At 51.5% G+C, this 22639-nt stretch overlaps 1 protein-coding gene across 2 annotated transcripts in view; it reads right to left on the bottom strand.

Annotated features, from left to right (window-relative positions):
* Nucleotides 1–22639, bottom strand: part of RAMP1 (receptor activity modifying protein 1) — a 50583-nt gene that overhangs the window by 15395 nt on the left and 12549 nt on the right. For both annotated transcript variants that reach the window (XM_063111118.1, XM_063111126.1), the window contains exon 2: nt 18062–18200. In XM_063111118.1, coding sequence (XP_062967188.1) covers nt 18062–18200 — 139 coding nt within the window. The remainder of the gene's footprint in view (nt 1–18061; nt 18201–22639) is intronic.

Here is a 22639-nt window from a genome sequence, read left to right as displayed (position 1 = left end):
TTCTTTCAGACCAGGGAGCTCGGTGAGGTGGCCCCTGGGAGGTTCCTGAGATGGCTGTGCAGAGCCGGGATTGGCCAGGGGTCTGACCTGGGGTCTGCTAGGCCTCCTCCACTCATGCTGCTGCCTCCCTGCCCCCGAGAAGCCACCCCCAGGAAGGGGCATGCTGGGCACCTTGTCTCCTCCCCGGGCCTGGCTTCCTCCACCTCCCCTAACTCCTGCTCTGACAGCTCCAGCCCCGGGAGGAACCTGGGCGCCTCTGCCCATGCTCGGAAGAAGCGCGAGGTTTCTAAATCCATCCCTGGCCCCTCGTGCAGCCAGATCTGGCACCAGGCACAGCCAGGAGCTGCTAAGCCCGGCAGTGAGCATAATGCCTGTTCTGAGTAGGCCCGGACAGGAACCCAGCTCCTGGGGCTGCAAGATGAAGTGCGGTTTTAAAATTCAGTGGGCATCGAGGCAAAGTCACAGATTGTCCTGAGCTGGTGCCAGCATCTGGGCATGGACGGGGGGGGGATGCTCTGTGCCTGCAGTGACTTGGCCCCTGGGGTCTGAGAATGCTGATCACTGAACTGTGCCCACTGTGGGCCAGGCACATGTGGCCTCCTGTGGCCTTGCTGCATCCCCTAGAGACCTCCTGGGAACCCCCCGTGCAGACACCCAGGTCTAGGGAAACGAAGTTGAGTCCGGCCGAACAGCCCTGAGTGGTGGGGCCAAGACTGTACCCAAGCCTGCCTGGACCCAGGGGCTCCCACACTCACGAGGACATGGGTGTGACACATGTCCAGTCCCAGGATTAGCCACGACAACCGAGATGCTATATTTGGATGCTAATACCCTGGGAACATTGTCCTTTTGAAGCAATGCTAATAGGAAGGGGATTTTCCCTCTATCCACCCTTGGTCCCAGCATCTGGCCAGCCAGCTCCAAGAACAGCTCTCTCCACCCTCCCCGCCCAGGAGACAAAGGAGCCCTTTGTCTCCTTGATGCCACTGGCCTCCACGGGGACCCTCGCCAGGCTTCCCCAGGCCCTGAATGATCCACCTCTGCCCTCTCCCTGCAGGAGTCCCCTGCGCTGGGCTGGCCCCACCCCCACCCCCACCCCCACGTTCTACCAACTCGTGGCCAAGTCCAGGCGGCCCCCATGCCATGGCAGCCCTGCCTGCCCCTACCCTCCCTTGCTTGGAGCTCAGAGGCAACACCAAGTATGGGGGAAAGGGCAAGGCCATGGAACTTTCCACACCAGAGAACACTCACCACTGGTGGGAGAACGTTGAGCAAGTTGGTATTCACCTAGCCTCAGTGTTCTCACCTTTCAAGTGGGTACAGTGGTCCTTGGCTCACAGCAAGGGTGGAATGAGAACCCCATCTGAGGGGCGCCCAAAACATGCCCTATGATGGGAGCCCCCTGCACCTCTGCCAGGGCACCTGGCCATTGCTGGCTGCACACGGCTGGGTGAGCACCGGACCCTGCCTGCCTCCACCTCTGGATAGAAGCCCCACGCAGTCAGGTACCTGTCACCATCTCTCGCTGACCCAGTGGAGCTGCTGAGACCTGCCAGCAGGTAAGACCATTTACACCTGGAGCTCAGCACGAGCCGGCACAAGACAGGCTGCCAGAAAGGCTAGAAACAGCTGTGCTTGTGTCGTGAGATGTGCAGGATACCAGGCTGGCATGAGGGGAACACAAAGAAACGACCCACTTGGCCCTGCTTTAAGATGTTAACCCAACCAGGGAGCCCAGAGCATTCTACGCGAGGATGGGATGTAGAGCAGAGGCTGCCAAGGGCCTGAAGCGACAATGGGGAAACCAACGCAGAAGCCCCGCTGGTGCCTACTGTCCCTGCAGAAACCCTGAACTTGGCCTGGGGTGAAGCCCACTTGCTGTAGGGACCCCCTCTCCCCCGGGCAGCTGAGGCCTGGCTGGGGGAGGAGGGGCACAAGGGAGGGCTGGGAGAGGGAGGGAGTGACTTGAGGTTAAAGCCAACAGGACAGGGGACAGTGGCCGTGGTTTCTCTGTGTCTTTACAGCTTCCTGTTCTGTCCTCACACTGGGCAGAAGGCCACGCCAGCTGGCAGGGTGGCCGTGGCACTGGATTGGAGCTGAAGAGGTCAGTCCCTGAGGGACGGTGAGGGGCTCCCCAAGAGGCCACCGTGCTGGGGGCTGTGGCTCCAGGTGGGAGGACATGGCCCTGTCCTCTGAGTCCTCAGTGGCCAGCACCATCGGCCACATGCCTGCTAAGGCCTCAGCAAACAGGTGCTGAGCTCAGTCAAATCTCTGGATTCGGAAGCCCTCTGTGGTACCAAGGTGCCCTCACCTGCCTTGTTAAAGGAGAACCCCAACCAAACATGGGTGGGAACAAGCCACCCCCACTGCCTGGGCCTAGCAACATTTGTGCTGCCTCCTGTGAACACATGTCTATCTGCTCAGTGCACCTGCAGATGACAGGAGCCACCGTCACCCCAACAAGAGAGGAGCTTCAGACCCGCCTGGCTTCTGGGAGGAAAGGTGGCATAGGGGGACTCATCCCTGCCCAGTTTCCATCTAGGGAGGGGGTCCAGGCACTGGTGCTGCCTGTCAGCCGCCCAAAGGGCCCCTGAACAGGCGGCCCCCATGCAGTCGCTGGGGCTCTGTGCCCATGTCCTGCCTGCCGTCCTTACGGGTCCCTGGGTCTAGCTGGCTCTGCTGCACCTGGTGAGGGGGTCCTGGCCTTGGCTGTGCAGCTTTTCCTCCTGGATGCTGTCGGTCCATTCCGTGGCTGCTGCTCACTGTCCTCCCCAGCAATGTCCCCAAGGGAGGAGCTTGCTTGCCGTGCAAGCCCTCAGCCCTTGAGGCTCCCTGCCCACCCCTGCCCGAGATCCCACCCCAACACTGCCACCCGCTCCTCCCACTGACTCTGCACACTGAAATCTGGCCTCCCAGTAAAGAGGTTAATATGTGCATTAGGCTAGGGGGTAAAGGAAACCTTAACTCGCTGTACATGTTTAGTAGAAATTGCAATATCCTAATTAGGAACTGCTTTGGAAAGAGTAAAAAGCAGAATTTGTACTGCAGAAAATAAACACATTATCTGGAAAAACATAACCAGAAAGAGGATGTAACAACTAGAGGTGGAAACAGTGCAAGATATGACAGAGGAATGTAAAGGGCATGCAGAATTACAACGGGGGACCAAGGGACTCATGCAAGGTGCCCAGGAACCAGGTCCCAAGTCCTTAGCTAATGGAGTGATAAAAATGTCTGGTCCCATAAAAGACCAGAGGTGGGAGCCACAGCACATGCTAAAGACCCACAAGTTAACAAAAACATCATCAACACTAGTTCTCATAAAAATGTTAAACTGAAACGAATACTGCAAGCAACCACTCCAGAAAGAGGGAAGTCATATTTAAAATATCTTTATAAATCAAAATCACTTCTGCCTTTTCTGATGACACAATAAAAACCCAGAGACAATGGAACAACAGCTACCGAAACTTCGGAGAACGAGGTTGCACTTTGCGGATTTATTATCCTGCCAAGCTGTCACTCAGGTACAAAGGCAGCAGAAAGCACCTTAGAAATTTTTGAATTCTGAGAATGTATTCATCACAGGGCTTATTTCTAGGATATACTTCAAATAATCATCTGAATTTAAAAGATTCATGTAAAAGGGAATGATGATGTTAAAAATTATAAGACATGCTTAAATTAATAACCTATTTGCAAAGATAAGTAAACATGGGCCCTTGCAGAGCAAGGGTTATTACTTATAAAAGTATGCAAATAGTATGAATGTCAGAAAAACTCAGTGTAAAAAATAAAAACCAAATTAAATAGAGGACACAAAGGAAGAAGTAGGTTTTAGAACATTAACTGCTGTCAATGAGAAGAGATGGGGAAGGGGAGAGAGAGTGGTCTGACAATGCAAGGAAATAACAGGAATAAGAACGTCTGGTTTTTCACATTTCGTGCTGGTTGAGCAAAAAATAACTTGCCAATATTTCAATCTCATTTAAAAGAGAAAACACATCATATTTCAACGATAGGGAAAAAAGAAAAATAATCAATACAAAAAGATGAAAATCAAGTAGACAAAAAATGGAAAGACTGAAGATAGACCAAAAAGGACAAATTTGATGTAATTTCCTTTATTAAAAGGCTCCACTCTCCAGATGAAAAAATAAAATCCAGCAATACACTGTTTGCGAGATAATTAAAAAAGAAATATATAGGAAGAGTAAAAAGAGTTGTAAGTAAATTTCAAGTAGTTGAAATGCTGGGATTTCAATGTTAATATGAGCCAAAAACTAATTTAATGCAAAAAGTATTAAATGTGATAAGGAGAGCTATGGTAAGAGGCTTGGTTGATAGCATAATTACATTGAATCTAAATGCTATACGAACAGAGCAAAATATATATGCAAAATCTGCTAGAAAAATAAAGTAGAAATGATAAAAATATGATTAGAATTGAAGAATCTAATACCCCATTATCAAGTATACAAAAAATTCAGAAACACATAAAGGAGCTGAATTAACACAACCGTGTAGAATCAGTGGTTGTTTTGGTGGGAATTAACGAACAGAGAACATATTTCATTTTCAAGTATTCACAGTATGTTCACAAAAGGTCATCATATACGCGGTCTCAAAGAAAACCTCAATAAAAATACAAAAGCAGAAATTATTCTCGCTACGTTCTCTCCCTATATAAAGAAATTAAGAACAAACAGAATCTGTGAGAATTAAAATATACTTGCCTAAGGAAAAAACTGTTGTAAGAAGAAAGTCAAGACAGTAACTGTCTGTTGAGAAAATACAATGAAAAAACTGACATATCAAAACCTACAGCAGAGGTCCGTAGAGAAAAACATAGAAGCTTTAAATGCCTTAATTATGTTAAAAAAAAAAGTGAGAAAAATGATGAACTAAGCATCTAAATTACATCTTAGGAAAGAGGCAATTTTTTTAAAAAAAAAGGAACAAAGAGGGAAAAATGATAAAAGTGAAGGCAAAATTTTTAGAAAAGCCGTTGCTTTGTAAACCTAGCCTGATCTCTAAGACTACAGAAAAGGGCTCACTCAATTAATGAAAAAGTGGGCCTTCTTGTTTCCTTTTGATTAATGAAGTGGCAACAAAACAAAAAAGAACAAAAACACAGGTAGAATAAAAATGGGGGCATAAACTTGAATATGTATAGGATATTAAACACTTAAAGGAATACTAGGCATCATTACATTTTAGTGAACTGAGAAATCTGAATATGGACCATATAAACATAGATGAAATACAGCATTAAAATGAGACTAAAAGGTCAAAATAAATCAATAGTAGAGGAAGAAACTGGCGAAGGGAATCCCCAAGACCACCCAGATCTGATGGTTTTAGGCTTTAGTGATGAATTCATTCAAATTTCTAAGGAAGAAGTAATTCTCTCTTTTTTCCCCCTTTCTTAAGACAGTGAGAATCCTGGCAGACTTTATTCATTTACTTATATTGGCGGCTGGCCCATACGGGGATCTGAAACCCTTGACCTTGGTGTTACCAGCACCATGTTCTAACCAAGTGAGCAACCAGCAAGCCCCTGGAAAGAGGTAATTCTCACATCACAAACTATTTCCCACGCTTGACTCCAGCGGTCAGCTAACATATATATATATCCTATTAGGCAAGTGTGATTCTAATCCTAAACTCTGATTAAGGAAACACATAAATAGGAAAATCAGGAACTGCTAATGAAGCAAATACTTTTATACAGCGTTTAGGCAGCCACGGGTCACCAGGATTTGTGCCCAGGTGGGTCCTGCCGGAGCTCCATGCTTGTGTTGGCTGAAAGCATCAAGGGAGTGATAAGGGTTAATCATAAGAACAGCCAGTTCCAGGAACCTGAGAAGAGAAGTTCGTGACCCCAAGACCAGCAGAAACCAGTTAAGACCAGACCCACCAATTTTCCTCCGAACTTTGCTCCTTTCTTCCACCCGGGCGCAGGTAATTACTAATCGGCATAACATGGTGTGCAGGAGCAGGCCTGGTGATGAGCTCTGACTCTGCATGTGATGACCTCAATAAAGCTCATGCATATTCATGGCATCCTCAGTCAGAAAAGCTGTAACCCTCCCTTCTGGGAGGCACTGCTTTGGGTGCAATCCCGGTGTTCTCCTTGCTTGAAACAAGTCATAGGCCTTCCTCTCCAGACCTGGTCTTGGCAGCATTAGTTGTTTGTGCTCACAGAGAAATGGACTCATTGAGTCCAGTAATACTTGGCTCATGATGGTTTTTCTGCTAATTGCAGAAAGGCAGTATCTGAAGGTAACTAATCAATCAAACTAGGCCAGCTGCCAACCCTCAAGGTAAATGGGGGCCCTCTCTGTGCTCCCCGGGGAAGGACTCCTGAGAAGGCTGCGCTTCCCAAGTTGACCGACTGAAGATTGGCCATCTCAATTAGAATCTCAATGACTTTTTACAGGATTTGGCAAAATGGTTCCTAAATTCTTTTGGAAAAATAGGCAGGAAATATAACAAAGAAAGCAAAACATAATGCAAAATTCAATGAAAATGAAACAGGCCAAGAGAGGCCTTTAAACTGTAGAAAATATTATAAAGCCTCGGTCATTTAAATTATGTGGTATGACCCCACAACATAAGTAAAAATTAATCAAAATAGACTAACGCACACAAGAAGGTATTGTGTGTTAAATCAGCATAACCAAACAATGCAGGCAGGAAACATTTAACAAGTTACGTTAGGATAATCTAGGTAGGAAGGAAATAAATTTTAATTCATGCCTTAATGAAACTACCCACTGTGTTAAGAAGATAAATATTATTTCAAAAGCCAGAACAACTAAAAAGAACCAAAACATAATATTGTGTCACATAACTCTCTTGCAACTGAGACAACTGAGTTTGTGGTTAGGACTGTGCCCAGATCAAGCAGTCACAGACTCCCAGGAGAGAGCCAGAGAATACATGTGTTAACTGATTAATAAAACATGGAAAATAAACATCATCAAAATAAGCACAAATGAATCAAGAAGATAAAATATTTAGAGCACAAAGACCAATAGTTAATATCCACAATATACAAGAATTTGTAAAAGAAGATTGAAAATACCTCCAACGGGTATGTGAGAAAATCTTGTACATTCCTCTCAATTTTGCTGTGAACATAAAACTGCTCTGAAAAAGAAAGTCTTAAAAGAAAACAAAACCCAAACCTAATGACACAAATAACAAATAGAAAAGGTCGTGGTGAGGTAATTTGCACTTGAGAAAAAACAAGCTGCAAATGACTGGAACAGACCAGTTAATAACGTAAGATGTGCAAGTTAAAATAAAAAAGGAAATTTCGTTTAAATCTGCAAAAATAAAATCTCTACCAAACCAATACTCATGAACCTATGAGGAAGTAAGCATTTCCAAGAGTAAGAATTAGTAGGATTCTTTAGAAGGGCAATTGGGCAGAATCTATCATGAACCACAGAGTGTTGGTGGCATCTGCTGCAGTCAGCCCACTTGCAAGAATTCTTGTGTCTCCCAGGAATTTTTAACAAAGCAACCAGTCAAACAAAGAAGTAAGGGTATATGTGCAAAAGTTCTTACAGTGGCGTCATTTATAACAGCAAAAACCTGGAACTGGCTCCACAGGAGCGAGATCAAGAAGATCATGGCATGTTAACTTGACCTTCCTGCCAACTGGCTGGGCCGACCCCACCTGGCCTTGCCTAGAGGCGCCGAGAAGCCCAGCGAGGGGAGGCCTGGCCCACATCCCGGGACAGGGAAGGCGCGTGTGCACGGCCTGGGCAGCTCGGGGCTCTCCAGACCCCATGTACTGCGGGTGGGGGTGGGTGCTGAAACAGTGTGTCCAAGGAGGAGGCGGGGGCGGACGACAAGCTGCAGCAAGCCCCATTGCTGTCACTGGGACACGTCCCACCTGCTCGCCCTTCCGCTTGTGGCTGGGATCTGCTTAGTGTCGCCCCATTAGTGACCTTTTACATCCTGACCTGCAAGCCTCATTTCATCCCCAAACTGAGGAGGTTGCGAAACACGGCAGTTAATCACCTGATGGAAAATACGTCACAGCAGTCGCAGGGCCACAGGCCGGTGCTAAGTTACTTCCTTGTCTGGGGGAGCGTCTCCCCTGGGCCAGAAAGTTGCCAAGCCCTTGAGATAAGGGGAGCCGAGGATAAGTCAGGGACCCTGGCGTGTTGGTGGAAGGGCCAGGGTCCCTGTCCCCAGCCTGCAGCCTCCCCTCACTGCAAGGGCTGCTTTGCCCCACAGATGGGAGCTTTCTGAGAAGGGGAATGGGGTCCCCTCCAGCCAGCAGGTGGGCACCAGCAGACCCGGGTCACATCAGAACCCCCCAAGGAGAGGGCATGGGAGTGTGAAGCAAGGCAAGCCCCACTGGAATGCCACTGTCGCCCGCGACAGCTCTCAGTCTCCAGGTTCATGGTGGGGGGCCTCCCAGTCCCCCAAGTGAAGACAGTTCCTCTGGCTGGCCAGGCAACAGTGCAGCTTTGAGGGGTGGGACTGTGAGCCAGGATCCAAGGAACTCCACTTGGCCTCGGAGTCTCCCCACAAAGCCCCAGACTCTGCCTTGCTCCCTCCTCCAGCCTGCCCTGCCCTTGGATCATTGATCCCGTTGCCCCAGCCCTGGGTCTGTTCCTGGAGGGCAAGGGGCCTGGCAGGCCTGTGCTGCCCTGCCCTTCCCTGCCCTGCTCTGCCGAGACAGCCGCTCGCAGACAGGCCCAGAGGCTGGGTCAGCGGGGCCGTGGCGGTGCAGGTAGAGGCAGTACCCCTCACCACAGCCAGCAGCTGGGGTTTCCACGGGCTCTGCCAAGAGACTGTGTAGGTGGGGACTTTAGGAAGGTGTCTTTGAGGGGGACAGGGGTCTCCTGCCCTCCTTTCCTCTGGCCACCCAGCAACACTGAGACCCAAGGTGCCTCCTTGTCACAGCCTAGGCCTCTGCCCTCTTCCCTGCCCACGGCCTGGAGAGGGGGCTTCACCAGCTTGCTCAGCATCACCCACCCTAACCAATTCCAGACGTGGCTGCTGGGGGCTCTGGGCGGAGCTCGGATTTTACTCCCCGACTGCTGAAAACCAGCAACAGAAGCTGCTCCTGCCTCTCCACATTCGCACACACCAGGAGACTGGAGCAGAAGGTAAATGAAACGGCCGAGAGGAGGCTCTGGGAAGGGCCTTGGCAGGTACCCCATCCACCCGCACCCGCTGCCCCAGGAGCTGGAGAGCTGTCTACAGCCCTTCCCTGCAGGGATGGGGCACCCCAGACAAGGCTTGTGACAGGCAGCAGGAATGATAACCCCAGCAGAGCCAGCCTGGTGTGACCAGGCGAGTCGGATGGTTTCCCTGGCATGGCTCCCGCCTTGTCTCCCTCCTCCCCACTGGGCCATGGCCTAGCATCTGTGAGGACCAGGGCCCGAGGGCTCTTCCTGCTCCTCCTGCCTATCTGCTGGGCAGGCAGCCAGCCTGAGACCCTGAGAGGTCAGGATCAGCAGCCTGGTTTCTGTGTACCTGGGCATGTGCTCTAGAGACACATGGAAGGATTCTTCCCACCCAGGTGGGCATCTGTGCCAGGTCCTCCCCAATAAGAACTGGCCTCAGGCCCCATGCAGACCCACAGAGAGGAGAGACAGTGGACAGGATGGGGAGCCCAGGCAGTGCCCCCTTCAGGTCCCATGAGACCAGGCACCCTGCCATGGTCCTGCCTAGTACCTGGGGGCCGTTCATGGGACCCATGCTCTCCCACCAGCACACACAAGGATACAGCCTCATAGCCACCAGGCTGAGCACAAGTGTGACCTGGGTGCTCATGGGCACAGACCAAGTTCCAGGGAAGATGCCTTGATGAATGAACAAACCCACTGGGGCAGTGAAGGCAGCCCCAGACCCTGCTCTGAAAGCTCCTGATGGTGTTGGCCACGCTCAGCAGGAACCCCACGGAGAATGACACTCTCGCTGCCCCTAGAGCCCTCCAAGATTTCAGAAGACGCCTCCCTCTTAGTTCCTGTTGAAATTCAAAACAAAAGCAGCTGTTGCAATGTTGCTGCTGAGTTCTGAAGAATTTCCTGACTTGACTCTTTTAATGCGGACACACAAAGAAGGCTCTTTGTTCCGAAAACAGGGTGGGAAATGCGCCACAGGAAAGACCCCACAGTGGGTCAGCACATGCTGCCCGAGTCCACATGATCTGGAACTGGAGCTTCACATTTGGGGCTTGTGATTTTGAGTGACAGCACTGTAGCCTGCACGCTAAACATCTGTCCTGTGTCCTTAACATGCTGTGCTGCTGACCACCCCCTCCAACCCCGAGACCCCGCCCCATAATCAGGTAGCTCCGTGGGCCAGGCTAGAGGGCCCTTCATCGCCCAGCACAGGGTCAGCACGGCACAGCGGAGGCCCCAGGAGGCAGCCTCAGGTCCCCAGGCCCCTGGACCCCAGGACTGTGTAGCCGAAGCCACTGTGAGCTCAGGCACTCATGGTCAGCATCTGTAAATGAGGAAGCTCGAGGGCAAAGAGGGAGGTGCCCCGACTGGCATGAAGGTAAAGTCGGGTTCTCTGGGGCTGCTGAACTCTGATGACTGGGTCCTGCACGTGGTGGCCCCACTCCCCTGATCTCTTCCCTTGCCGAAGGTGACACCCCAGACCCTGAAGCTGTGCAGGGAGTGGAGGAGCAGAGGTGTCCCTCCTCTCTTAAATCAACCCAGCATTTTTCGTCATGGTGAGAAAATCCTGTGTGTGGTCACTTTAAAAGCAACCATTTTCTGGCTGAGTCCGGCATGTTCAAGATTCTTCTCTGTCCTGCTCTTCCTCTCCCTCCCCAGCACCCATAGGAAGGTCTCTGGAATGAGGGCTCCTGATGATACATTCTTCCATGTTCTCTGTACCTTCCCAAATTAGATTAAATTCCCACTGATACACTAAATGACGTTACACGTACATTAGCAAACCGGGGCTGCAGCTGAATCGATCACCCCTGGTAACTGACGAGCTCACCCTGCGGCCGGGCAGCCCCGCCTCGCTGGGCTTTGCAGGGGCCCATTCTGTGCTGCTGAATCCAAGATGCCCATGTGGGAGCAACGCCCAAGCCACTCTCATATTACCCGACCAGGTGACCAAGCAAGGGATGAGTGGAGGAGTGTGGGTGTCATGGTGAAGGGGCGAGCCCTGCACCCACGCTGGGCAGCTGGGGCCACAGGGCAAGCTTTTACCATTACAAATTGTGACAGTGCAGAAACAGCAGGCCCGCGGTCCGTGGCAGGCCACTCAGAACGTCCACTGTCCTCATCTGGGAAGGCGGCCTGTGTGCTCACGTCAACCCTTTGCTTCTACTTGGGAAACTTCTATCTCTGAGCAGTGCTGCACAGTGCGGCTAAGTTTCTGTTTTGTTTTAGTTTATCTGCTTTAATGAACAAAACTATCAGTCTGCCAATAATTTTTTTTAATCATTACACAATGTAAATATTTTTTGTGTCCCTTTACCAATTTCTCCCTAAACCTCTTCTCCCCTTACCCACCTCTGGTGGCCTCAGTTCCATTCTCTCCTTTTGAGAGTTCAAAGAATTATTGTGATTGTTGCATCTTTCTTTTTTTTTTTTGTTCGGCTCCCACTTACGAGTGAGGACATGTGATATTTCTCTTTCTGTACCTGGTTTCTTTCACTTAATATAAATTTCTCTAAGTTCATCCTTGTTGCTGCAAATGGCGGAATTTCATTCTTTTTCATGGCAGAGTAGTATTCCATTGTGTAGATATACCACATTTTCCTTATCCAGTCGTCCATCAGTGAACACTTAGGTTGGTTCCAATTCTTGGCCATTGTAAATAGAGCTGTGATAAACATGGAGGTGCAGGTTTCCCTTCAACATGATGATTTCCACTCCTTTGGGTACACACCCAGCAGTTCTACCTGTGGTTGTCTGAGGAACCCCCATACAGCTTTCCATAATGGCTGCACTAATTTACATTCCCACAAACAGTGTAGGACAGTTCCCCTTTCTCCACATCCTTGCCAGCATTTGTTATTCTCTGTCTTTTTGATAATAGCCAGTCTAACTCGCATGAAATGATATCTCAATGTGGTTTGCACTTCCCTGAGGCTTAGTGATGTTGAGTATTTTTTCACGTCTGTTGCCCATTTGTGTATGTTCCTTTGAGAAATGCCTATTGAACTCCTTTGCCTATTTTTTAATCAGGTTACTTATGTCTTTACTGTTAAGTTATTTGAGTTCCTTGTATATTCTGGATATTAATTCCCCTGTCAGATGCAAAATGTGCAAATATTTTCTCCCATTCTGTAGGTTGTCTTTTCACACTGTTAACTGTTTCACTTGCTGTGCAGAACCTTTTTAGTTTGATATAATCCCATTTGTTTATTTTTCTTTTGCTGTCTGTGCTTTTGGGGTTTTGTTCAGAAAGTCTTTGCCCACTCCTACTTCCTGAAGTGTTTCCCCTATGTTTTCTTTTAGTAGTTTTATTGTTTCAGGTCTTATATATGTCTTTAATCCATTTTGAGTTTGAGAGGTACAGGTCGTTTCATTCTTCTACATAGGAATATCCAGTTTTCCCAGCACCACTTACTGAAGAGGCCGTCCTTTCGCCAATGTGTGTTCCTGTTGCCCTTGTCAAATATCAGTTTGCTGTAGGTATATGGATTGATTTCTGGGTTCTCTATCCTGTTCCATTGGTCTGAGAGTATATTTTTATGCCAGTACCATGCTGTTTTGGTTACTATAGCTTTGTAGTATAATTTGAAGTCAGGAAGTGTAATGCCTCCAGCTTTATTTTTTTGCTCAGGATTGCTTTGGCTATTCAAGGTCTTTTGCTAAGTCCATTTAAAATAATCCAAGACTTCCATCCAATGTCTCAAGTGCAGCAGGGCTGACGAGGGCCCTCCTTTTTGTCTGTATTGACACAGAAGGCCAAACTGTCATGCTTGCACCCAGGGAGCTAGCTGGTGTGAATGTGTCTCAACGGTTCCCCTTTATTCTTGAGTGAGTAGCCTACAAAAAGCTGGCTGGCTCACATTAGTTTGTGTCATTTGTGGGAAGGTGAGTTCCCTTTGACACGCAGCTGTTGTCAACTGGAGTCTTCTTGAGTTCAGAGGAGAGTCTGGAAGCTTCCCTCTGCCATATGCAGAGCTACCTGCAGGCCCAGCCCAGGCACCCAGGACCTCAGATGGCAGGCATCTGGGCAGTTTCCTGCCTTTGGAATCCCTCACCCTCAGTGTCAGCCTGGTCCTGGACACACCAGACCCCAACAACTGCCCAGCTCTGCTCACTGGACTTCTGCCTGTGCCCCAGCTCACAAGTCTCAGTTGCACTTGCATTGGAGAGGGGTCTTTCCCAGGGCCTGAGTCCTTCATCAGATTATCTGCCTGGTTTGCAGTTCTCCTGCCTGGCTGGGGATCCTGCTCGGGCTGGGAGAATTACCTGAGGCCAGCTGGCTGCCCGGCTGGCTGCCAGTCGGGCCCTCCCCATGGGGCCTTGTTTACCACTGTCAGACATTGTGCTACCTGCCTACACCTGGTGACGCCCTACACCTGGTGACAGCCTTCTGCCTACATGCAGCCTGGCTCCTCTGCCCCTAGCTGTGTGTGTGACTCTGGACAGATAAAACAGGGATGACAATAGTTCTGCCTCCTCCTCAAATTGTGGCTTGTTTAAATGAGAAAACACATGTTAAGTGCTTAGCACAAAGCCTAGCACACAGTAAGTGCTCAATAAGTGCTAGCTATAATAAACTATTTTCTTGGAATGAAGTAAGGAATAATCGTAAACATTCAGTAAGTGGTGAGGACCCATTGAGGGTCTGGAGAAGAAATTAATACTACAGATCCAGGTAGGTGAGGCAGGTTATAAAGGTGTGGAGAGAGAGTGGGGACATGAGTATGTGACAAAGGGGGCATCTCAAATCACTAGGGCCAAAGATGGGCTTTGTAATCAGCAGGGCAAGTGGGTAGCCCACCTGGAAAAAGACAAAATTTCATTCACAGTTCACACCATACATAAGAATAAACTCTAGACAGACCAGGAATTTGGATGTGACCAGTACAAGCTGGAAGAAAACATGGCAAGTCCCTCTTTACCTTGGTGTGGGGAAAGGCTTTCCAACTATGACTCAAATCCAGGGATGATAAAAGACTGGCGCATTTGACTACATTAAAAAAAAAAAAAAATTTGCATAGCAACAAAAATACCAAAAACAAAATTGGAAGACAACTGACCAACTGGGAGAAAATATCTAAAATATGTTACAGACAAAAGCCTAATGTCTCATTTAGCATACAAAGAACTCTTAAAAGGGACCAGAAACCTGATAGGAAATGGGAAAAGACATGAACAATTCACTAAAAGAGATAACAGCCCTTGAACATATGAAAAATGTTCAGGTTCACTCGTAGTTAGAGAAATGCAAATTAACACACCACCGAGACACCATTTCTCCCTTAGGAGACAGTCAAAATCTAATGTATGACAGCCCGTTGGCGAGACTGTGGGGACACAGTCACCCCAAAATCTAGTGCGAATGCAAACTGGTATAAACCTTCTGGAGGGAAACCAGCAATATCCAAGGAAACTACATGTCCTTACCTTTTGACCCAGCCGTTCCACTCAGGTATCTACCCAGAAGATACAGCACAACAGTATGAAAACACACACGAACGGCACAAGGCCATTCACTTTAGCACTATGTGAAACTGAAAAATATTGGAACAACCTAAATGCCTCTTCATGGGAAAACAGTTTTAAAATTCTGCGTGGGGAGTGCTCTGCAGCTGTAAAAATGAATGAGAAAGCTCCGTATGCACCGATGAGGAGTGATTTCCAGGATATATTAAGTGAAAAAAACAAAACAAAAAAGTGCAAAAGAGAATCATCAGTATGCTACTCTTCATGTAAGAGAGAAGGGGATAAAATGAAAGAATGGACATCTGTTCATTTGTGCAAAAGAGATACGGGAAGGCAACGCCAGAAACTAACAAGGTTGGTTGCCCACAGGAAGTGGGCGGGAATGGGGTGAAAAGAAGGGGAGAAATGGGGTAAGCGTGGCTTGGATGAGGGGTGGTGACAGTTCTCTGAACACGCTTTGAGTAGAGCTCTGACTCCAGACCCACCGTGTGACGGTCAGTTTTATGTGTCACCTGGGCCAGGCTACGGGACCAGTTATTCATTGAAACACTAATCTGGGTGTTGCTGTGGAAGTATTCTGGGGATGTGGTTAACACGGACAGTCTTGGCACTTTAAGCAAAAGGAGATTATCCTTGATGATGTGGGTGGGGCCTCACCCAGTCAACTGAAAGGCCTTCGGAGCATGTTAAGAAATTCTGCCTGGACCTTGCCACATCTGCTCCTGCTTGCCAGTCTGCAGCCTGCTGGCCTGCCCTGCAGAGCTTGGACCTGCCAGACACCACAAGAGCCTAAGCCAATTCCCTGAAGCAAATATTGTTCTATACAGCCTTTCTCTACACCAGTGTTGAAAGAGGGATTTACCCACGTTTTCTTCTAGCACTTACCTGGTTCCACTGGTTACATCTAAATCCCTGGTGTGTACGCATGTATGTGTGCGTGTGCGTGTGTGTTGGTTTCTAAATTCCATTCTCTAATAAAAGGAACCAGAACTCCTTGGAGAAATGGCCAATTCCAGGGTTGGGGCAGAAAATGTACAAGATAAGCCTGGAATATCTCATTGTACCAGAAAGTAAAAAAGTGCTCAAAAATGGACAGGGTCATGTCGAAAGAACACAAAAGCCAATATGAAGACACTCTAATGCCCATAGCTGGGACCGATTTAAGGAGCCTGTGGTTACATTGGACCCATCCAGATAATCCATAATAACCTCTCCTCTCAGGGTCATCTGCTTAGCATCTTCAGTTCCATCTGCAACCTTAATTCCCCTTTGCTGTGTAATGTAACATATTCACAGGTTCCAGGGATTAGCACACGGACATCTCTGGGGGGCCATTCTGTCAACCACAGACCCCCAGCACTGGCAGGCCTGAGCTGATCTGCAGAGGTGCTGTTGTGATGTGGGTTCCTAAATTATTCTGATTTTCTTTTTAAATAAAAGTAATTCCCTAGCACCCCCACCCCCCTCTATTTCCAGCTGTACAACCACCCAGCTCTCTCTGGCCCGAGAGCCTCATTATTCCTATCTGCACTCTGAACACTGTCAGAAGCCATCTGTGGTGGCTTCCATTTCTAGTAACATGTCACCACTGCTGCTGCTTTTAGAACGTTGCTGTTGCCCTGCCGTCTTCTGCTAGGCCTTGGATTGTAATCAATCCACACAAATCAGCGATCACTTATACGAAGCAGGCAGGGAGAGTGTTTTCTCCAACCCCCCCTCCCCTGCTGTGTCTTCCCTGGATCCTAATAAAATGCGATCTTTAATTTAGATACAAATTACTCAGCTGAGGCAGAAGGCCAATTAGGCTAAAGAACAGTCTGTTCTGATTTTTAACAACCTCCTCCCCCCTCAATTTCTAACTCCTGATTCATTTCTCAGCTTAGAAAATGAGACCCTGAAGTCCCCAAGAGGCCCTGGATATGGCAGATTAAGATGGGGATCAGGAGACCCCGCTGAGGATGCTGCTGGGTCCCCCAGACACTTGCTGCAGGGGCTGGGGTGGAGGCTCCCTGGTTAACTGTGTCCTGTCAGGGGCTGTCCTGGAACCACGGAATCTCGGCTCTGGCCATTTCACCTTGGATGGTGGCAACTCTCCACACCTGAACTTGAGCAGAGGGTGTGGAGTTTGTTGTTTTAAATCCCAGTACTGCACGCTTGCATACACCCCGTGCCTTCCTACTACTACTCCTTTGTTTTGTTTATTTCAGGGAGATTCACTCCAACAACTATGCACTGAGCACAGACTCTTTGCTGGGCCTGCTGGAGCCCCTAGGGATGAAGGGGAGGGCTCAGGAGCATGTGGCTGGTGGGAGGAGAAAGACGGGAGGCCAGTTGTCCATCCGGCTCAGTAAGAGACAAGAGGACACAGCCAGGCAGACTCTGCTGGTTGGGGAGAGGCCTGAAGCCGGTTCAGAGGGTAAATTGTACTCCCCATCCTCTTGGACTTCGTGACAGAAGACATGGCCATGGGCTTTCACCTGTGCTGGGTCCAGCCTGCAACCCACTCTAGAGGCGCTGTGAGCCTAGAGAAGGGATTTTTCAATCCCTCGGGGACTTGCCCAGCACCTGCCAGGAGCCCAGGTATGTCCTGGACCCTCAGGAGACAACAGAGCCAAATGTATTCTTTGTGTGTGATCCTGGCTAGAACTTTCCTCCTTGGAGACCCTTCTCAGGACCCCCTCCCCAGGGCTCCCTCTTCTGTCTCACATCTCAGTCACTAGAGAAAAGTGCCCGTCGTTTGTGGGGCACTGGGACTTGCACCCCTACTGTGTGTTGTGCGCTGTGCTGTAAACCCATGCACAGATCTCTGCATGCAGATGCCAGGGCTGGGAGGGGGCAGCCCACAGCCTTGTGCAAACGCACATACTGCTGACCCTGCAACTCATCGACTCGAACCCCAGGGCGCCCCCAGCACACCAAACACTGAAGCAGAAACAAAGACTAGAAAATTGATCACTGGCACGCCAAGTCCAATCCCTGCTCCCGAAGGTAGGGGAGCCTGGGCCCAAGAGGCCCTGGGAGGCAGCGAGTGAGCCTGGTGCAGTGAGAAGAAGGGCCATTTGGCAGGAGGACTGGGCCACACAGGGGAAGGGCCCACGCCAGCCATCCTCAGCAAGGGCAGAGGGCTGCCACTCCAGTGACAGCCTGCCCTGTTGTTCCGGATGGCTCTGAGCCCTGGACAGGGTGGGGCCTTGGGCTGGAGGTGGAGTGGGAAGGACAGTTTTGGCCTGACCATGGGGACCAAGGGAACCAGCAGGGACGTCCCTGCAAGCTGGGCTCTTGTAACAGAGACTCAGCTTCCCTGAGTCCTGCTGCCACAGGGCCCCACCGTCTACCTCGACCTGGGTCGTTGAGGACACGGCCTCCCCACCTTCATTTTCACCCTCCCCCATGCAGTCTGCAGCCACAGCCCGCCCACCAGGACACACAGGACTCACCCAATGGTCTTGCCCCAGTCACACCACAGTGTCTTCCCCATGGCCTCCATGTCGTCCTTGAACTGTGTGAGGCAGAGCTCCTGGAGGAGGGCGCTGTAGTCCGCGTCCTGGCAGGCGGTGACCATGAAGACGTGGTGTGCTGCAACAGACGGAGGCAGGCACTGTCACCACGGCCTCTCCCTCAGCACGCCCGTGCCGGGGCACCCATCCCGGGGCCCTCCCCAGAGCTCCTTAGGACGGGGTTTCTGAGTGATCTACGATCTTTCTTCATTGATCGCTTTGTGTCCTCACAAAGGCCCTGCGTGCTAAAGGCAACCGATGACGCCCTCGATGCTCCGTGTGAACCAGAGTGACGGAAAGAGGGTCGCCCTTCCTGTGGCTGGTGATGACCGCCACTTGCCCCAGATCGCAATGGGTGTCGGCACCAGGTGTCACTTCTTTTTTTTTTTTTTTGTCGTTTTTTTTTTTTTCGTGACCGGCACTCAGCCAGTGAGTGCACTGGTCAGTCCTATATAGGATCCGAACCCGCGGCGGGAGCGTCGCCGCGCTCCCAGCGCAGCACTCTACCAAGTGCGCCACGGGCTCGGCCCTTACCAGGTGTCACTTCTGCACAATCTCATCTTCACATGCACCCTGACCGGGTTCTCCTAGCATCTCTACTTCACAGACGTGGAAACTGAGGCAGGAAGAACAACTCGCCAGGTCTGAGCCCAGGACTGTTGGCCCCAAGCCTGTGCGTAGACCCCCGTGAGTAAGGAGGAGGAATCCTCCCTCCCCAGGCAGGGGCAGTACGAGGGTCCTGCAGACAGTCCCCTGTCCACCTTGTTCCTGAGGGTACATGGGGGCTGGGCTGCGCCACCAGCCTGGGAGCCCCAGCACATCCCATGCATGGGTCTGGATATTTACTGGTTATAAGCCAAGCAGGCAAACTGAAACATGAACGGTGTTGTACCCTCCCACCTTGGCAAGTGTGCCAGATCAAGAATGACTTGTCAAGCAGGGCACTGCACAGAACCAGCACTCACCCACCCCCAGAGCTCGCTGCTGGCTCTGGGGGACGCGTGGGCAGGGAGAGCTTTTCCCCTGGACCCCACCCACCCCATCCCCCAGGCCTTGTCTTCCTCCTCAGCCTGAATGTCCACTTTCTCAGCCTCTCTGTGGTGCAGCTGGGGTGGGGTCTTTGCACTCCCCGCTCAGGGTCTGGCTGCTGGCCACCTCCTTGTCCCCAGGCTGTGCTGGGCAGCCCTGCACTCATGGCACCCCAGCCCCACCCTGACCAGCCTGGCCCTTCCAAATTCCTGGAGGAGCTTGGAGCCTGGAGGCCAGAGCTGCAATGGGAATTCTTGGGCTCCTCGTTGGTCCTCACCAGATCCTGGGGGTCCAATCCCAGCCCCTGAAGCCCACTCCCCTGGCAGGTAGATGGGTTGGGGTTCTGAGGTCCCAGTCTCTGGAATTCCATTGGGCCCTTGGATCCCTGAGTAAAATGCGGGGGAGCTGGCACGCGAGCCCCTTCAAGGAGCCGGCTCTCCTGAAGCTCTTCACATGCACAGCTCTTCAGAGGTGGGGCCTGTTGTGATTGCCACTTTACAGATGGGGAAACTGAGGCTTTGGGATTCAGAAACAGGCCAAGGTCCCACTGCTGGAAGTGATGTTGGCTCGAACTCAGGCCTGGCCTCCCAAGGCCCAGCACTTGGCCAGCTCCTGAGCTGGAGGCTCAGGACCAGGCAGGAAGCTGGGAAGAGCTGCAAAGGTCAGGAAGGGCCGAGCAGGGGTCATAGCGAGGAGGCGGACGGATCGATGGACAGATTCCACAAGCCACAGACCAGAGCACTGGCCCAGCCCATAGCCACGAGCTGGAACAGAGTCAGAATGGGAGAGGCTGAAGCCCTGAATGGGGCAGAGGTGCAGGTGGAGAATGGATCCTGGTTGCAGGTGACAGAATTGCCCAGCTGCTTTAAACAAAAGGGAAGGACAGACTGGCACAGAGGGCTGGGGGCCCGGCCAGGCACAGGGACCATGTGCAGGAAGCCAGAAGCACTGGTGGCACCCCTGAAGTCACCCCATGTGTGCTCTGCCCCTGCCCCCCCAGGGTCCTAGGAGAGGGAGCTGGCACGGGACTGACCAAACCTGGGCAGGGGCCACCCCTGGCCAGGGCCTGTGCTTCTGGAAGCCAGGACCAGGATGGCACACAGTAGGCACGAGTGGTCCCCAAGGCAACGGGGGACCATAGGAAGGGGGCAGGTGGCCCGAGGCCACACATGCAACCAGAGACTGTGCCCATTGCCTTTGGGGGCAGGGCCAGGGACTTAGGGCCCTGACTCTCCGGCACCCAACCTTAGGGGAGAATTGTGCTCAGAGGGAATAGTTTCTGGAGAGGTGCTGGATGAGGGCTTCTCTGATACCCTGGGGGGTAAGATGAGGAAACACAGTGTGGGCGCCCAAGTGGCCGCGAGGGGCTTGTTGGGCCCTTCCTGTTCCACATTCTTGTCAAGGATTTATGGGAGTATACTGAGGCCCATGAGTTCCCCTAGAAGTGAGGCGGGCATGGGAAGGCCACCTCGGGTATAGATGACAGTTTCCAGGCTGCACACATCCGACAGCGCAGGCCGAAGCTCACAGCAGAATTTCATAGCAATAAAAACAAAACCCTGTGTTTAAGAAGTAAAAACCAAAACAGCACACAAGCACCGTGTGGCATATGTAGGTAGCTCTGCCGGGCAGCAGAACTCTGGAGAAACCTGAGGGTTTTCCCTGACTACAGGTGGAGTGGTAGCCTTCCTGTGCCCCTGCCCTGGTGGGCATCCTGTGGACCCAGCTGTCCTCCAGGTCTGGGCAGGGTGGGGCAAGGCACCCTGGAAGCTGGGGTCCCACTTGGGGGCACCGTCTTCAGAAGAAAGCCATGGGAATGTGCCTGGATGGTAGGCTGGGCGATGAGTCATTGCCAGAACGGGGGCTGATCAGGGAGGATACTGGAGGCTGGGGACACACCAGGGTTCCTGAGAACAGGGAAGACTATGGGGACCTTTAGCCCGAGACTGGAGAGAAACGGCGAGTAGGGGGCCTAAGTGAAAGTCTGGTAAATGGGAAAAGCTCCCTGGAGGAGCTCCAGAGGAGAGGACTCACGGCGATCCCTCGACCCCAGCGAGAGTCACTCACCCTCGGTGTGAGCTCCCCGCACTGAAGTCTGCGACCGTGGGAGGGGGCTGCCAGGTGGGCTGCTGACCCCTACCCCCCGGGCTACACTGTGGGTGGAGCAGCCTCCCTCCCGGCCCTCCAGGAGGCCCTTAGGAGCCTCCGGACCCACCTGATTTCATGCCATTTCCCTGGAGAACAGGTGTGTCCCTCAGTGTCCACACCAGCACTGAGTGTACCCTGGGGACCAGTAGGGCCAGCTGTGGGGGCTTTTTCCACCCATAGTGCAGGCTTGGGGAAGGGGCTACTTCCAACACCTGCTGTGGGCAGGTGAGGTGCCCGGGGCTCACAGGTGACTCAGACACTGTCCCATCAAAGGAACTCCAAGCCACCTGTCCAGCCTCATTCAGAAGGTCAAGGGTCATCCCTGTTTGTCCCCACCACTCCCTGCCCCTGGCACCTCAACTCCAACCTGCGCTCCCCACCTGGAATGACTTTACCTGGCCAACCCCAGATCCCAATCCGACCTGTCCTCCACGAGGCCCCCCCAGCTGTCCCCACCTATGGAAGCCTCCTTCAGCCCACCCTGCACCCTCAGCCCACATCCTCAGTGCCCATTTAGGGTGAGTGGAACATTTCTTTCTTTTCTCAGAACCACTTTGCCACCCTCTCCTCTCCCACTCCTTCTGACTCATGCGCACATCCTCCTGGCACTGAGCAGCTTTGCATGTTAATGTTTGTCAGAGTAACCTACAAGTAACGAGACGGCCATGCCCAGCTCTGTCAGTGGACGTCCTGCAGGGGCAGTGAACTAGGGGTGTGCTGGGCTGTCCCCAGTGAAACGGACAGGTTGGGTGCCAGAGGTTCAGGAATCACTGGGGGCCCCTCCAGCCCTGGAAGAGTCAGCTTTAGGGTGGATGAAGATGCACGTGCAATCTGTGCCACAAGCAGGGTTCTCAGCTGCACGCAACAGAGACCAGCTTGGGCTGACATGATCATGCGAGGAATTTGTGACAAGAACTCTGGTGGCTCCCAAGTCCCTGGGAGGGTAAGGGAAGCAGGGGCTGCACACTGTCCTGCAGAGCCAGTCCACAGGGGGAGGCTGCGCTCTCCTCCTCTGGTGGGGGTCCCCAACGGGTGAAGCAGTGCACTTGCTGGGGGCCAGAAAGAATGACACTGTCTCCTCCACTTTGTTGCAATGTGCACCAAGGGGGAAATCCCCAGTCCACAATTCTCCCTGTCATGGTGTCCCTCTCTGTCACCTGTAGGCCAATCTCTTCCTGCTGTCCTCTGGGCCTGCCCTACACCCCACCACCTTGGTGCTCAGTAGCTGTCCTATCCTGCTGTGAGCCTCCAGGATCACACCTGGCCAGCTCTAGTTCCCACTGTCTGTGCATCCCCTGCCTCGGTCTGGTTGCAGGGCCTGCTCTGTGGCCTCAACCTGGT

The sequence above is a fragment of the Cynocephalus volans genome, chromosome 1 (assembly GCF_027409185.1).
Source record: "Cynocephalus volans isolate mCynVol1 chromosome 1, mCynVol1.pri, whole genome shotgun sequence".
NCBI lineage: Eukaryota > Metazoa > Chordata > Mammalia > Dermoptera > Cynocephalidae > Cynocephalus > Cynocephalus volans.
This window is presented reverse-complemented; position numbering and strand designations above follow the sequence as displayed.